Source organism: Ixodes scapularis, unplaced genomic scaffold, assembly GCF_016920785.2.
Source record: "Ixodes scapularis isolate PalLabHiFi unplaced genomic scaffold, ASM1692078v2 PGA_scaffold11__112_contigs__length_91849675, whole genome shotgun sequence".
Taxonomy (NCBI): Eukaryota; Metazoa; Arthropoda; class Arachnida; order Ixodida; family Ixodidae; genus Ixodes; species Ixodes scapularis.
This window is the reverse complement of record NW_024609837.1, coordinates 6,672,966-6,690,445: the sequence shown is the minus strand read 5'-3', so window position 1 is coordinate 6,690,445 and position 17,480 is coordinate 6,672,966. Positions and strand designations below refer to the sequence as shown.

The window sequence follows — 17,480 nt, the reverse complement described above, 5'->3', positions numbered from 1 at the left end:
ACGTCCATGCCCGTGAGTTTGTGATCTCTGGCAAACGACAAATCACATGCTCGCACATATGTACCTATACACAAGGTAGAAAGACTCGTTAAACATAAATTTAACCTCGAGTTAAATTGAGCCTGTACCGAAATGATGAGTGGAGTCAATATGTAAAGAAGGTCAAGGGCTTGAAACAAAAAAAAAAAGGTATTTTTCGCCCACGATGCGCGAAAAAACGAGAGCGATAGCTGTGTAGCGATGCAGGCGATTTGGTTAACGATTACAAACTTGTAGCTGCGCGCAAGAAATAGGCAGGCAAAGGGAGGAAGAGAGTGTGAAAGGTTTCTTCGACTAAGCACCGAGAGGAATTTGTAAAATATAAAACAAGAATATATGCGATTTTAGTGGATATATATTAATGAACGATGTACGCATATGGAAAACAGAGAGGACCCGTTGTTTTCCCTTCGTGTATATTTGAATAGTCGTTCAGAAGCTCGCTTAGAACCACTGGCAGCTTATTAAGGAACGCAGTGCATGGCGTACCTATTATGCTTCCGCTTCTCACTTTGTGATTCGTTCTGTGGCATCTATATCGAATAATACGGCAGTATCATTGGCTCTCAAGGTATAATGAGATGCTCAGAAACCGCTACGCCCTACCTTTTTTGAGCTGTTGGGAAGTACGATTTTTTGGCCAAGTTTATAGAAAAGAAATCATAGAGAGATTTTGACGCGGTAATTGTAAAAAGAAATAGCGCCCGGTTCATATATATTCGCTTTTTTTTTTTTTTGTACACCAACCTCAAAGTGCGCGAGCCTAATAACCAAATTGTATCTGGCGCTCTTCAAATACATTAGGGTACGTCAATGGAGCCTTGACCTGTTACACCATAAAGGTGAAATAAACTCTTCTAGTGAGGGAGTTTATTAAAATAAATACGAGGACGTCAACCCGCGTTATTGTTCTGGTTTGCCCCCCCCCCCCCCCCCCCCCCCATCTTGTGAAACTTCCTCTAAAACCGGATTATGCCTATTTTCTAATATATATCTGTTGTTCAGATCCTAATATAAAGGGTTATGGTAATCAGCTTAACTCAGCTAAAGCTATCCAATTTCTTTTGAACAAGTACGATCGAACGAGTGAATATTGCTTTGTTTTTTTATTGACCCCTGCACGACTTTAGGTATCGAATCTTTCTCTTTCAGGAGTACAACAGTACTATCGAGTGGCCGGCTAACAGTCTTACATTTTGTCGTTAACGGGGGCTGCGATGCAGAACACATTAAATATATTTCGCAGGTACCTCATGCACCTGACATCTGCATCAGTGGAAAAAAGTATTCCGACTATTTTAAATTAACCGTTTAGAAATTTACAACCTTTTTTTTTCGGTGCATAGTCGTATTTTGGAATAGTCTCGCGGATACATTAACGTATGGTTTACTATAGTTCATTTGTTTAAGAAATTCTTAATTTGCCTCCGCCTCCCCCCCCCCCTCCCCCAATCTATGGCTATACAGTATATAAACAGTTCAACTCTCTGTGTTCTGGCGTGCTATGTTATTTTGTTTGCGCACTTCGCTTCTGAGTTTGCGCATATTGCATCACTGTTTACGCATTTTTGCTTGAAGTAGCAGGCCTTGTCTATCAGTATGAGTAGTGTGGCTGCCTCCCCAGCATCAGCTGTACCAGCAAGAAAGGACTGCGAGGAGAACCACAAGGAATAATCGACAAACAAAGAGGAGCATATACTTGCTGAGATAATCAGGACTACCACTTTTGAACATTTTCGGTGACCGTTTAGGTCCTGCCTCCTTGACTCAAAAGAAAGCGCTGCCCTCTAACCCAGAGACATCCAGAATACATTTCAGCTGATCTCAAGGGCAGAGTATGAAGCGGTCTTACGTTCTCTGTCAATGATAAGCTGAAGGGATAAAAAGCGCAACTGGTTTTCATCTCCAAAATGATTCACAGATCGTTATGCACAATCTGCTATAGCCGAATGCCTGGTTGAACAGATTGTTTGACTGACTAATGGATTCTTGAAAAATAATCGCGTAGGAAAAGCGCAATACAAATTGAGTTTGTGTGGTGATCAGAATGTCAGTGCTGTGTTTTCGTTTTTTTTTTCTTTATCTTGCGTGAAGAAAGGGTACTAACCGCTTGCAATTTTCTTCCTTCTTTTTTTTTCAGACGGCTCCGTAGCGAGTGCTACGGAAGATATCGTCATGGAGGCCCGTCTGCTGGACGATCCTTTCAGTGCTCCAGATGATCCTTCCGGTCTTCTGGAAGAACATCCCGGTCTCCTGGACGATCCTTCCGGCCTCCTGAACGGTCCTTCCGGTGTGTCATCCGGGACCTTTCTGGACAGGAACGGCAAACGGGTCGACCTTTGCGACGCCTCGCGAGACGAATGTGATCTTCTGGGTCTCAACGACATGGACACCATCCCGGAGGAAGAGACAAGCTCGGCCACCAGTGAACTGTCCACCGAGACCAGTCACCTTGAAAGCGACAGGTCCGAACTAGGTGACCTGTCTTCTTCAGAATCGCCGGTGCCTCGGGAGGCTGGAGACGACGTCTCAGGTATGATTTCGTCGGCATGTTGGCGACATGCATCATGGAAATAACAAGGAAAAATCTGGTACTGACGTACGAAACGCGCTAGAAAAGATATCGACATTTCTGTCATAGCCTTACCCAACTGAGTGAAGTTGAGCGACGCTACTCAGCGTACAATCCACGATCATGTACACTCGAAAGTGCCTACATGCGTACTGTGTCTCTGTGTACTTCGATCACCAATCAGTATTTTGTTGAATTACTCTGGCCAATAAGTATTCAAATGGTTCTGCACTCATATTGCCATGCCCTCCTTGTGTTAACAAAGCATCCACATTTTTCACGTATAATATTGCAATCCATTTGTGAGCGATTTTTATTGTTTTCAACTGACCAAACTGAAGAAAATAAGGTCACTGATCTCTGCTCCAAGTGTAGAGCAACGCAGTACCGGTAGTCCACCCGCAATCACTTGTGAATATTTAGTCAAAGAAATTAAGAACACCAGGTGGCGTTTCGTTGGAGTGTTTGAAGAACCCAGAGCCCTCCTTCCCTATTGAAACTAACACTTCAGCACTTATGTGTAATGGGACACTTTTAGCCCTTCAAACCCCTTCAGCGCTTCAAAACCTTTCAGCCCTTCAGACCCCTTCAGACCCTTCAGGATTACAGACCACCTCAGCCCTTCGACCATTTAGACACCCGAATGAATGTAAACAATACAACAAAAATGCAGTTCAAAACGTTATTGGAAGTTTATTTTAAACATTAAGTGTTTGCATGCATATTGTTACTCGAAACGACGACAAGAACCAACGTGTACTCAAACCCGGGCGCGAGCGGCTGTAGACAAAAGAGATGAAGTTAAATAGAAACAATCCGGTTCTTTGTCGCGAAAAATGTACTTCGATGTACTCAAAATGCCGCTGGGTAAATTCCCGAGATATACGGTAGTTCAACCAACGCAATCGAGCAGGTGCAGCCACGCACAAATAAACACTGCCCGGAGCATGTTTTGCGAAAACAAAGTGCGCCGCCGCTGATAAATCCTGAGCACGGTCACGATGTTGCCCCTAGTGCAGTTGCGGTGGCGTCTCCAGTGTCTTTTTCGCTCGGTGGATGAGCATCTCTGCGCAAGAAACAGGGCACTGATGGACCTTTTCCTTGATCCGCACACCGAGCTGCTCTAGAAAGCTCCCACGGACTGAACGTGAAGCCCACATGGAGCGTCCGCTTTTTGCGGCCGCCCGATACAGACCATCCAAGCGGCCTCCCCGACGCATATATCTTAAAGGGTCACGTGATCTTTCCCACAGACCCGGCCGCTAAAACGATTTTGATGGGTGTCGTGCTTGCACGGAAAAGATTAGGACAGACTCCATCAGCATCTAAAAAAGCTGTACCTTTTAAAAAATCTTGAATGGTACGTCAGGCCCTTTAAAACACTTCGACGAATATCTCAAATTCCTCAGAAAATTTCAAGGGTACGTCGAAACATTTTAGAAATCCTGATGGGCCCCATAGACAGTTTTGCAATAGGGTTGCGCAAGCTTCATAAACAAAAAGAGCCTGAGCTGGAAATATACACTTTAAACAATATTATAAATAGGTCACGTTATCTACAAATTGCGTCCAGGTGACAAAACGCCAACGTTTGACTGACTGCGCCTGTTGTGTTCTTCAAGCCAATGTGAAGCAGATTTTACTTCCTTATTACCTGTACAGTACTGGTTTACTCCAGTGTAAATGAATAAAACAAAATCCGTCTTTTTCCAAAGAATACGTACGTAACGGCACTATAAAGCCGAGTAGATAAATTGCTTAAGGTTTGCATAAGGTCTGCATACGTCAAGATTTTCGGAGGTAAAATAGTGAGTGTTTGTACGCTCATTGGCTCCGTTCTAAACCATTGAAACAAAACTAGCAGTATACTTTTATCTTCTTCACAGGCTGTCGAAAATAGCCGTATCTGATCTTTGGAGCCCTTCAGACTCCTTTCTTATCATTACATCACAAAGGCTCATTGATAGGTGTGATGTTCCCTTGCTTCTCTCATGGTCCGAAAGAATCGTCGATTGGTTCTGTGTTATACTGGCACCAATGAACTTGACCAAACTTCGCAATTATTCTTGGCCTCTCCTTAACGCTTGTATTCTTTCCCGACGTCAAATGCTGCTCACTTTAAATGCAGCGGTACTTCGTCGGATTTTCGCTTAGCCCCTGAAAATGCATCCCCGTACAACATTGCCATCTACTCCCGGACATAAAATTTAGTTTTGGGTTTATAAACAACTATGCGTATGTAACATTTCCGCTTTCTTTGGCTCTTATATAAGTACTTTGACATATGAGCCTCTTTATGCCTCTCCAACGTGGGCATATGGAAGTGCACCGCAATGCACTCCGAGAACCAATAAGTGGCCATTATTTAAAACGTACGTTCAGCCAATTAGGTAGGCCAGCAGAACCATGATTCATTGACCATGCAACCTCAAAGGCAAAATGAGTCGAGACATTTGTGCCACTGAATCTCCATAACAAACATCACGATAGCATTTGTCCATTTCATTGTCTGAACTCATTAAACAATACCTAACGATCTGTGGTTCTAGCTTTAAGGTGTGATGTTTGTTTTAGACATAAAGTTAGTCAGTCCCAAAGACGTTTGGTGTCTCCGCTGTAGATGAGAAAGTGTCTTTAAGTGCATCGCGTAGTAGTGATACACAACCGCACACCGGTATGACACTCATCTAGATCGAAACGGGCAAGGGTGGGGATTAAACCCGGAGATTCCTACGTTCTGTAGAGCCAGCTTCTGATCCACGTTGTACGAGTTGCGAGTCCTGAACCAACACCACCCAGCGTAGGCGTGCGTACATCCTCCTGGTCCTCCATGGAACGTCATCACATTTGGATGTCACCGACTCAGCACTTGTACCCGAGTCCGATGCCGAGCATCCTTCGACGCGGTGATTGGCCCTGCTCAATCTGTGTCTGATCTCTGTTCATATGCTCCATCTCACTGGAATGATATTGGAGTGCACAAACTTTGTTTGTTCGGGGTGGTGTTGCGTCAACATACTTGGCCGCCGATCCCCCCTTTCCAGTGATTCGGGAAGCACATGAGATATACAAGAGGTTCCGTTAACTTAAATGCAACAATTAATGTGAATATTTAGCCGCGATAAGGCCGAGAATATAGGACTGAAAACCTGCGGGTCATTAGCCGGTTCCGATATGCCATCTCGAGCGCAACATCGCGCGCCAGGAAATCCTGACGGATTTCGTTCGAACTGATAAAAAAAGGGCCAGCTACTGTGGACATATCTGAGCACAGGGAAGGAAGGGTATTCTATATTTAACCAGCGCAGAAGGTCGAAGACAAACACTATTTGCATTTACCTAGGCATTCGCCCCCTCTGCTACAAACCAGCTCGAGGGCCGTTGCCGCGCGGTCTAGATAAAGAAAGGCATCCCAATAAGGCCTTCACTGGGGAAGGAAAAGAGAAAAGCACCGTTAAATGTCTGGTTTTGCTGGGGGGAACTCGAAGCGGAAAGTCTACGCTCCGCACTACCCACGGTATTACGAGCCTTCTCTCTATATTACCGAAGTTTGGTCGCTCGGCACATACTATCTCAAAGCAATCTAGCACCCGAATAGGCGTAGTTCCTCTGCGGGCGCGTGTATGTATGTACTCGTTCCAAGAAAGAAGAAAAAAAAACCGGTGGTTTCAAGGATCCTTAGAGTTAGACACTCGCTTATACTGCGGGAGCTTTGGGTTTTCGAAGGGGGCAGTGTGGGCTTCGGAATTTCTGGCCCAAAGTTGCGCGCTCGATCATTCATCAATATGTTTTTTCTTGTTATCGGAAACGGCGCGGGCGAGAGGTGGTTAGATGGAGTGGCGTTCTAAATATATATACCGTGCGGCGCGTTCGTGTCGCAGGCACGTATGCGCAATCGGCCGTGCCAAGAGTTGCTGAAAAAGACATTCTCCAGCCACTGTAAATTTTGTTTTGAGCTGATTCTCATAATGTAAAAAGCTATTTACGGTACGTCTCGTGCAGAGCGCAGCGCAAAACAGTTTGCACGAACATAACGTCGACGCTTTTTTATTTATTTTTATGTCCGCTGATGCAGGTTAGTGCAGAAAATGAAGGTGAGCTTCGTGCAGCGTCAGGTAAATTAATTTAGCTTACTCCTACCATCACGCCTACTTTAGCTCACTCCTACTTTTTGTTTTTTGCTCTTACATTGCAGTTCGGAAATTGGAAACAGCGCGCAAAAAGACGAAGACGACGAGAGAAGAGCACAGGACAGCGCTTGTCCTGTGCTCTTCTCTCGTCGTCTTCGTCTTTTTGCGCGCTGTTTCCAATTTCCGAAGTCATGAACCAACTCGCTTGCATCGCCACCTTAATACATTGCAGTACACTAATACGTTGACTCGAGCTTCTCTGCGTCTAACACCAAAACGGTTACCCACAAAACAGGGCTCGCATCTGGAATCCGCGAGGGGTTCGTCGTAGCACGGTCCTTAGAACTCAACGCAAGCTGCCTTGAGATCTACCCACTATCCTTCAATCAGAGCCAATCAGAGCTCGGCATCGTTCTGACGTCACCAAAACCCCTGCAAAAGAAGCAGACGAACTTGCGCTTCGCATTAGGGCGGAAACCCTCCGAAGTTTCCAGACCAGTAAGTAGTCTATCTATAAGGACCGTGGTCGTATCGTGACGCCGTCTCGGCGACGACCACCAGGAAGTGACCAAGCAACGTGATGTCCCTCCTGACCAGTTTCCCGAGCGAATGGTCGCTCATTACGATACGACGCCGAGCGAGAGAGCGGGCGACCTTTGACGGGAAGGACGGCCGGGGTCGCATTAAGGGACGTGGCACCCGGTAATCGAACACACAGCGGGGCAGTACGGTCGCCGCCACGCTGGGACGGCGGAGCGGACTCGCCGTTGCGTCGGAGTCTATTATTATGGAAATGTGAAGGTCACTCCACGTGACCTGATCTAGTTGTCCCCGTTGTGGGCCCTCGGCTCTTTTCGAGAGGCCTTCTCTTTCGGCGGCAAAGAAAACACACACGAACCAAAAGATCCCCCGGGAGCGTTGATCTTTTGCCACGGCGTATAACCCAGCAAATGCAGCTGACGTCACGGCTATAAACCAACTTATCTTGCTGACGTCATGGCTATGAGTCAACTCACGTTACTGCTGTCGCGCCTATGAACCAACGCGTGTTGCTGGCGTTGCGGCTACCAATTAGCTTATGTTGGTAGCGTCACGGCTACTAACCAAATTGTGTTGCTGACGTCGCGGATATAAACCAACTCGTGTTGTTGGTTTCATGACTATTAACCAACTCATGTTGACGTCATGGCTACATACCAGCTCATGTTGATGATGTCATGGCTATGTACCGACTCACGTTGCTGACGTCACGGCCATGTACCGAATCATGCTGCTGACGTCATGACTACGACCCAACACATGTCGCTGAAGTCACGGCTACAAACCAACTCGTGTTATTGACGTCATGTCTATAAACCAACTTAAGTTGCGGACGTCACGGGTACCAACCAACTCATATATTGCTGACGTCGCGACTATGAACCTACTCACGTTGCTTATTTCGTGGCTATTAATCATCCCATGTTGATGTCATGGCTATAAACCAACTATGTTACTGAGGCCATGGTTATGTACCGACTCGTGTTGCTGACGTCACGGCTATGTATCGACTCATGCTGCTGGCGTCACGGCTACGAATCAACTCGTGTTCATGACGTCATGGCTATACTAATGTTGCCGGCATTAAGGCTGTGAAATGGAGCATGAGCAGATGGTTCACTCTTGGGAGAGCGGGTTTCTCGGTAAAAACATTACACTAAGGGGATACTAATTGTACATTTTTACGGAGAAGGGGCAGGCAGTTACTTGAAATGTGTTCCGAGTACAGTGGAATTTACTTTCAGTGCCTGAAGTATATGATCTTTTAATATACTACTAGAGCACCTTCCAATTTTAATGGAGTGGTTTGTCCCTAAAGTAAACTCAAGGAAAGCACATTTTATTATACGATGAGTAAACTCAAAATATGCTTTACATGTACTTTCCGAGGTAAAGCTTTTCTTTCATAAAGTAAAAAATTGAGCGTAATATATATACACCGCTGTGCCTTATACGCTGGCCCGGAGAAAACTCTACGAGCTACGTGCGCGAGTGAGTGCGTCACGTTACTTGGCTCTTCCCGCGTCGCTCCACCCTTTCCTAAGTGCTTGTGGCATCTTCCAAGCTGTGGATTGGCTCTGGTTGGCTCTTTGCGTTTGCTGCGGTCCATCGCAAGGTAAAACGCAGTCTAGCGAATTAGTTTTTGACAAGGGATATCATGATCTGAGCATATTGTTTGCAAACAATGTGTTTGTGTCAAGGTTGTTAGGCTTCCAGGCAGCTACGGGCTTTTGATACTGTGTCCAGGTTGCTGTTAAACGTGAACGAGGAGATCATTATGGATTAGTGTTAATCCGCCAAAGCATTTGAAGGGCGAGCGTGTCGGTCGTGAGCGCGGTGCTGTCAGCGTCTCTGCTTTTCCTTTGTCCTCGCTGTTCTCTCGATTCAGCACAAAAGGAACTCGAGCTGGGGCTTGACTAATCTCAAGGACATTCGAAAAGCGAAGATTCGTATATTTAGTTTCACCTTAAAGAATAAAAACAAGTTTACGATCTGTTCTGCTTGTCCGTGAGCAATATAGACGCGGGTCTCACGTCACCCCACGCGGTGGTGCTCCCATAGGCACGGCGAATATCCACAGATCATTTGGTCTCTGCGTACGCGCAGTGTTCCCACTTGATGTGGGGAAGTGCGGGCTTGTTTATAGACAAGACAGCGCGTTGGTCTATACAAAATGACTATGCCGCAGCTTTCCCGCAGAATACTCGGCGAGTCAGAGCCAACATGTCCCAGGCGTCGCAAATGCTCCCCGTCCCACTCCAGTCTTTCCATGGAGCCGGGTCGGTCGGGTCGGCAAACTTGTTACGGGTTGAGCGACACAGCCCAATCTCTTATTTATGCTGGGGCACCTTTTCTTTTTTTAAAAGCTTGGAGACCAAGTCGCGTGGCTTGTCGTTCGAGACTCCCACACGGCCGCATGTCAAAGACCCGCTTGTGTACACTGGCCGGCCTGGTTCGGGTGGCCGAGCCCTATCTCGACGTGATGGGAATTTGAGATCGGCTACTTAAAAGGATTGGAGAACCGGAAAAAATTTACGAGCTAGCCCTTAAGAGCGCCTGGTTTAGTTTGGCCCTTTTGGTTCACCTAGCTCTACTTACGGCTCGTTTCTATGGTTATATGCTTTCTTGGTACTCTACATGATTGGCCTCTATCTTAGCGAGGGTTTTGACTTCTCCCTTGGTCTGTCTTGGTCATGTCTAAACTGCCCCCCCCCCCCCCCCCCAATTTACTCTATACAACACCGGTTTTCATCTTTTTGTAGCTATTTGGAAGTCTCACACCTTCGACTTCAAAACGGCCGAAGAACGTTCTGTTTATTCTTGTACATTCCGGTCAACACATATCCCCAGCGAAATTTGTTTTCAGAATTATTATTTTGAAGGTTTTTTTTTTCTCCCTAAGAAATACACTCCCTTGTGAAGCGTCATTTATAAAATATAATTTTCTTCCAAATTGTTTTTTTTTTGTTTCGTATTTTGTATGTTTTCCTGGGACATTGTTTCTGTAGGTGAAAGAGCGATCCTGGTTCTATCGTCACAGGTCTTTCTGGCAATCTTATGGATCCTTCTATTTGAGTAATTCTGTAATTTTTTTTTTTTGCAATCAATGGTGTTATGACGCATACTTCATGGTACTTTTGATTGTACTTTTGAGGACTAAAGATAGCCATCGACATCAAAAGTAGCATGAAGCACACTTCATGGTACCTTTGAGGGCAATTGTTCTCTTATGTAAGACCTTAGGCAAATATATATGGCAGGGAGACCCCAATAGCTCATTTTCCGAAGTTCTATCCAGGTAGCGCAATTCTTGGGGCCAACATTTGTTTTTCGTCTGAAAATGTAGGGCCTTAAAAAGTCCGAAGGAGCCAAGGTAGAGCCAAACTCGACCTTGTGTAACCGGAGTCTGGGTATCTCAATCACTTAAACAAGCGCAAAAAAACAAAACAAACAAGAACGAGGAAGTAGACAGACAAAAGCACTTCCTCGTCCTTGTGATTTTTTTTGTTTTTTGTTTTTTTACTTTCTCGTCCTTGTGTTTTTTTGGCGCTTGTTTAGGTGATCATGAACCAACTGGCCCAAATTGCTACCTTTCTGGGTATCTCGACCCTAATTCGCCAAAACAAGTGGCAATTTTGGGCTTCTGTCAGTTTGGCTGTCATCTCGCACCTTTGAGCCTATGATCGCCCAACAAGTGCCAAGTTAAGGCTGGTTCTTCGGCTCATACGTGTCATCTTTGGCTCAAGCCTGGCAGCAATTATCTGGTGAGACAAAAAAAAAAAAAGCAATACAAACGCCAAAGAAAATCACTCTGGCATTGACTAACGTCTTGGAGCAAAACCGTATTAGGCGCAAGTTAGGCCCTCAGGATTGCGAAACTTGTGCCAAGTTAGACGCTTCTTATGGCGTGCTACCTGGGATGTTGCCTCCTTCAGGGGTTAATGAGCACCCTTACATATACAGACGATTGCTGCAGCCTCCCCCGTCTTGTCGATGTGCGACGACCAGTGTCTTTGCTCTCCGTCTCTTTGTACGCCCTCCCCCGTTCGCCTGGTCGCGGTTCTGGGCGACTTGGTCTGCCTTCACGGATCAGAGCGGACGTGTCGCCTTGGCCTCGCGGTCCGTCTGCAGGAATGCAGAAGTGCGGCATCGGAGGAAGAGGCCATCTTTTTTTCTTCTTTTACCGTGGAACTTTCGTAACGACCGGGTTAACGTTCTCACTCCCAGCAGCGTGTCTTGATGGCACTCTGCGTGCCTATGGTCCCTTGTGGTCTTCCGCCGCGTGCGCCCGGTTACGATCTCGGAGATATCCGGCGCGCTGCGAGAGTTGATCTCCCCAACGTGAGGGCGTTGTGCTTGGCTATGTTTGGCGATTTGGCGAACCGGTGACCGTCCTATTGAGTATGCAGAATGCGGCATCAAGCCGCCAATCGCTGGAGCGTGCAGGCTTCCTCCGCGGCGTGCTTCAACTGAACTCCATCCGGCGCATAGCACGAGCACTGCTGTATATCTTGATACCCATTAAATTTTGAGCGCCCATCCTAATCGGAAGATCTTTGCTGGTGTTTTGTCGTAGCTCTCGGAATGTGTTTAAAATTGCGGCGTGGACGGACGGGCGTTTCTCGTTGATTGGAGCGAGCACTTCACGTTTTGAAAGCGCTTAAATTAATAAAGGTACGTTTATTGAAGTTCATAAATCATTTAAAAATGAGCCACATATAGCTGGAACGAGTATGTACCGCATATATTGATACAAGTGTCCAGCCTAATCGAACGGTTTGCCAAACCTTAACAGAACGAATAACTGAGCGAGTTAGTACGTATACATCTTGAAAAAGCGCGACTATACCTAGTTTCATCTTAAGATCAAACGCAGTCTGCGCTACGAGCTGATAGGACCAATCAGACGGCTTCAGAAAGACGAACATCATGGTGTTCGCCGTCTTTCTGTGCGTGTTTTATTATCGCAGAACCAATTATAAACAAAGAAGGAATGGTAACTAACGCTTTTGACGCTGTTTGATGGTTCATTACCTCGTAGCGTGGGCTGTTATACACGGACAAAGAGAGAGACTGGACGACAGCATTCTCACTCTTAGTCTGCTTGTAGTCGCACTGTTTCAAGATGTTAAATGTGGCTGATGTTTTGAGGTGACCCTCAGAATGCCACTTAATGGCGTCATGAAATGGGCAAAGGTAAAATATATTGTTGTGTCCCGCTGCGTCTTCAGATTCTTAATGATATTCGCTACCTTCACGACCAATTGGCGACGTGAGCGATCGAAAGCGTTGCTGTGGTCGGCCCACCACAATTGGCCGAATGCTGACTATGACGTCAGCAAAGGATGTCTCATCGACGGAAATAAGAGGAATGGAAGAACTTCAATTTTGACGGCATTGGCAGTGTTGCTTTGAGGGCGTCTCAGGCTTCCACCTGCTCATTACAAACATCATTGAACTTGCTGTTCACAAGGTAATGACGTCACGAAAAGTAACCAAACGAGGGCGCCACCGAAACATCTCGCCGCTAATAGGAGGCGCATTAAAATGGCTGTCGTCTGGAGGATTGTCTTAGCAAAGCAAGAGGAGGTAGGATCTGTGACGCGTAAGTAATCCTAGTTTTGTTAACTATACGAGCGATATAAGGTTCTTACTTCGTATCTTTCACGTCAAAAAGGTGTACGTGTTCATCTTCATTGCGATGTTTATCATCCAGGAGCTAGGGAGCGCGATTCTCACACTGCGGTATTACTATCAGCTGAAAGTTGCAAATATATGAGTATGGCAGTCTTTTTTGTTTTAGTTTTATGTGTGTCTGGTCTACAAAGAAAATGGCGTAATTTCCTAAACAAATGTTTCTTTTTACTACTTTGGGGTAAGGGCTTTTCTTATGATAATCTAAAAATAGAGCGCCATACAAAATGGCATGCAAATCTATAAACATTCCTTCACGAAAGCCTCTTTCGATGTCTGCGTCCGCGATGCTGCTATAACGTGACGACATGTTACCCACTCGTCCAAGGACAGATAACCAGTTAAGATCACGCTCGGAAGAATTCGAGGAGGGCTGACCTCGATGCCGGAATGCACTCCAGACTCCTCGTGGTGGGAGAGGACATTAAAGCCAACCCTTCACAATCGGCTCCAACCCAGACCACAAGCTAAATCCAGAGCGGGAGTCCCAAAGCTATACGGTGTTCCATTCGAAAGCGTTTTCCAGCGTACAATGCGACACTTCAGAGCATACCGCGAACTCGGCGCTTCCTGAAGCTTCCGGAGGCACCGAAGCCACGGCTATAGTATCCTCTCCTCTCGGCACGTCATTGTCTGCGAAGGTCACATCACACGCACACACCTGCGCCAGAAAATCTGCATAGTGCCTTATAGAAGTCCCTAGAGTGAATACAATAGAAGGACCCCTTGAAATGGCGTCGGTCTTACATCATGGACGTCTGCAGCGGGTCACTTGCTCTGTGTCCAGAGGGTGTCTTGAGCGCTGCTTTGTTCTTTGCTGCGTGGCTGCGGCTGACGACGCCGTTGGGCTGATGGTCGTTATGTAACCTTACGTCGTTTATTCTCGATGCGGGGTACTTTAAGGAAGACCATTGCGATAACGACTCTCGGGGATTCGGTCTGTTCGCGTCGGTGTTAAGCGGTCTTGCCGGTGTCTTGCGGAACAGCCATTTTGTATTTTGTCTTTCTTTTTTGGCACGGTACCCGAACACCAGACGACGTTACCTCGCACGCCTGCATGTCCTTGTCACTCTTGTGTGGACTTTTTATTTACTTTTATTTATCTGGTTTTGTTGTAGTTTGGAAAGGGGGGGGGGGGGGGGCTTTTATTGCTTCGGTTGTGTGTAACTGCTGTAGCCCCGTTCCGTTTTTGTGTTCGTGTGTATTCGTCGATGAATTCTTGTGCGCCCGTTGGACGACGACTTGTTGAAAAGATGGCGTTCGATTTGCTCTTTGCTCTTTCGTTTTTGTTCAACTGCTCGGTGTCGGAAATATGGTAAGACGCGCTCGCCATTCTTTTATGATAGCTGATTTACACGTATAATTTTTTTTTTTTTTCTGCGCGCCAAAACGATTGACTGCCGTGCAAAATGTGGCAATGCGAGGAAGAATGGCCGTCGTTTATGGCTTGCGGAGAAGAACAAAAAAAAAAAAAAAAAGAAAAGGGAACCTTGTTTGCTACAAAGCGCCGTAACAGTCATTTTCTGTGTTAAGGCTTTATATATATATATATATTTGTCGTTTTTTTTTTTTCTTTGGTGCAGCGCTTTCTGACAAGGAAACTAGCTTGTTCGTTTTCTGCGAAATAGTAGAACGTCGCCATTCTGAGAGGCGACATATATGTTTTTTAATAATAATAAAGAATAGCTAATAAATAAATAATAATATAAACATTAATATTATTATTTACTCATCCAGACTACAGGAGTAGCAGGTGAATACGGGCACATCAAAGCCAATGAAGGCTTGTGCGATGACATCCTAATAAAAAAAAAACATATGTGTCTGTGTCTGTCTAGGTACAAAGTTAGAGTAAAATTGACACAAGATGCCAAAGAATACAAAGATAAAACTAGCCCAGAACTAGCACCTCAATAATAATAATAATTATTATTATTAATATGATTATTTTTACACGTATTTCATTTCAATGACTACAAATGTGGGTCTATAAAAAGCCAGCGGGTTCTAGAAGTAGTCTAGTCGCAATGTTGCACGAAAATTGAAATTATTTTCGACGAAGATGTTTGGCAGAATAAACACACTAAAACAAAAATTACAAAAATAAACGACATGTTAATTGAAAAGTTTTTTTTTAATACCTCTTACAGAAGCCTATGGTCGTGCAACCCGTTTTGGGAAGGGTGAGCTACGCAGAAATCACCTAATCGTACTCAGCACATAGCGACAAAAATCAAAGCACGGAAAATAAACACTTAAAAGGAAAGAACAAAGAAACAGGCAATGATGAAATAGAGAGAAGTCGAGATCAGCATTGAAATAATTTAAGATACAGCAGGCTAAAATTTGCGCATCATTCGTATATTGCTTTTGAATTAAAGGTTTTTTAATAAAACTTGAGAAAAAAAAACATAAAAAACTGTGAAACGAGAAACCCGTAAAAATAAAAGGCAGATGACTTTCAATATGGCTTCTCACGACGTTGCACGCTGCAGGTATGTCCCAGCCAGTAGCGACCTGTTTGGTGTTAAACAGTTTCTAACATGTTAGAATGGACACTTAGGCGAATTGGTAGGAGTGGAAACGACTCGCGTACACGCACTTATAGCGATGTGCATCGCCGGGATTGCGGGTGGGAACCACGTTTTACCGACACTGCAGTGTTGTTTCAACACAAGGAACAATTGTCGCGGGAGATAATAAAAACCTACCATATAACGAGAAAAAAAAATCAACGTGAGTAATTTAACCATCCCAACGCTAACAGATAGCGAGATGATTTTTTTTTTTTTTTTATGAGTTGGCATTTGAGGCGAAGAGAGAAAAGTGTCTGAAGCCTTTACGGTAGTGCCAGCGCCTGCGCGAGCATCAGCGTCAATTTCGTGTTTTCTGGTCCAATAAGATTCCACTTTCTAGTCAGTACTTTTCCCATGCATGTCTTTCCTTTGTCCTCGTGCCACTCTCGCAATTTTTCGCAATACGTTTCTAACAAATACGCTGCTCTCCATTAACAACAACAAAAAAGCATAATGCCACGATGAAATTTTTTTTATGCCCACCGACGGATTATGAAGATGCTAACTATGGTTACAGATATCCATACTACGGTCGCTGACAATTTAAGAAAAGCAGGCATGGCGAGTATTGAGGCTCTTCTTATCCCTTCGCAGCCAATGAGAACCCCAGCCCACATAAATGCCGATGAGCGAATTAGCGAGTGAGAAGATGGGAAGCCCCGCCCTCTGATTTTTAATCTATCAATAACTTTATACTGAGAAATGAAACAACGTAAAAAAAAACAATGCCTCTTTTTGTACGTCATTTTTTTAAGCGTATTTAAACTCAAACCTCGTATTTATTGCATCTAACAATGCAATCATGGTATTTAGAACAACTATAAAGGTTAATGCTGAATAGCAAGTGATGAAATGATGGCGCATATGTCTGTATTCACCTTATTTTACGCGCAAAGAACATACTGGCTAGAAGTTAGTGGCAGTTTTATGGACTGATTTTTTAAACCCACCTCTATTGTTCTTGGAGTTGAACATAAACAACACAATACAACTTGCAAAGTTGTATAGTCAGTACTATGTATTTTTTAGACGAGCTGAGAGTGGGTGAATATGAAGAAGAATCCAGAGGAGAAGAGAAAAAAGCAGAATGACAAAAGGCACCGTCTCAACCTCTTTTTTTTTTCTCCGATAAAAATAAAGGTGGGTTTTAAAAAATCCGTTCGCAAAAACTTCATCACGCCTCCTCATGCAATGCCCTGGCCCTTAAAAGATAATAAATTAATTATTGAAAAAAATTAAGGCACAGATAACACTGGCTAATGGTTCGGGACCATTTCTATTATATGTTTTTTTTTTTCCCAAAGCTGCGTTTCGTGCACCCTTCCTTATTTATGATCGTCCGTGAACTTTTCCTCCCATTCGGATTGTGCCACTCCCTGCAAATTCTCAACGAATGACGATGCCGGAAAAGCGGTTTCACCGAAAAGCGACGAGGTGACACCGCAGCTTGACGTTCCACGTTATTTCGTCATCTTGAGTATCATATGGCGTATGTCCTATTTTTAGGTTCGTAACTGTTTATGACGGCAGCCATTATTGGCGAAGTTTTTCAGCAAAATTCCCCGAGTGTGTTTTTGTTTCTTCGTGCAGGGTCTATGCATTTGGTTAGATACAGCGTGAAGAATATTTCCGCTAAGTTTAGTGGAGAGTATTACTCGCTAAATTTAGCGGAGAAACTTCCCCGTTGCTTGGCGAGAAAAGGCTTCGCAATCGCTGGACGTACACCCGCCGGCAATATGAAGGTGAACACCTTACATGGTATCTTGCCTGTTTTACGGCTCCCTAAAGCTATATTAACTCTCAACGTCTCAAGTGTTACGTGGCTTGGGGTGTAAACTTTGCGTTCTAGCCCTCTTCTGAAACAGAGCTTGTTCCAAAACTTGCAGGAGCGCCAAAAACAAGAAGAGGACTGTTCACCTTCATATCGCT

The 17,480-nt window shown here is 44.8% G+C and overlaps 1 protein-coding gene across 1 annotated transcript in view; it reads left to right on the top strand.

Annotated features, from left to right (window-relative positions):
• Nucleotides 1-2,214: 2,214 nt before the first annotated feature.
• LOC8027301 (pro-interleukin-16) overlaps nucleotides 2,215-17,480 on the top strand; it is a 107,077-nt gene continuing 91,811 nt past the window's right edge. Inside the window, exon 1 of the mRNA XM_040216581.3 lies at nucleotides 2,215-2,586. Within this exon, the coding sequence (XP_040072515.3) occupies nucleotides 2,215-2,586 (372 nt within the window). The remainder of the gene's footprint in view (nucleotides 2,587-17,480) is intronic.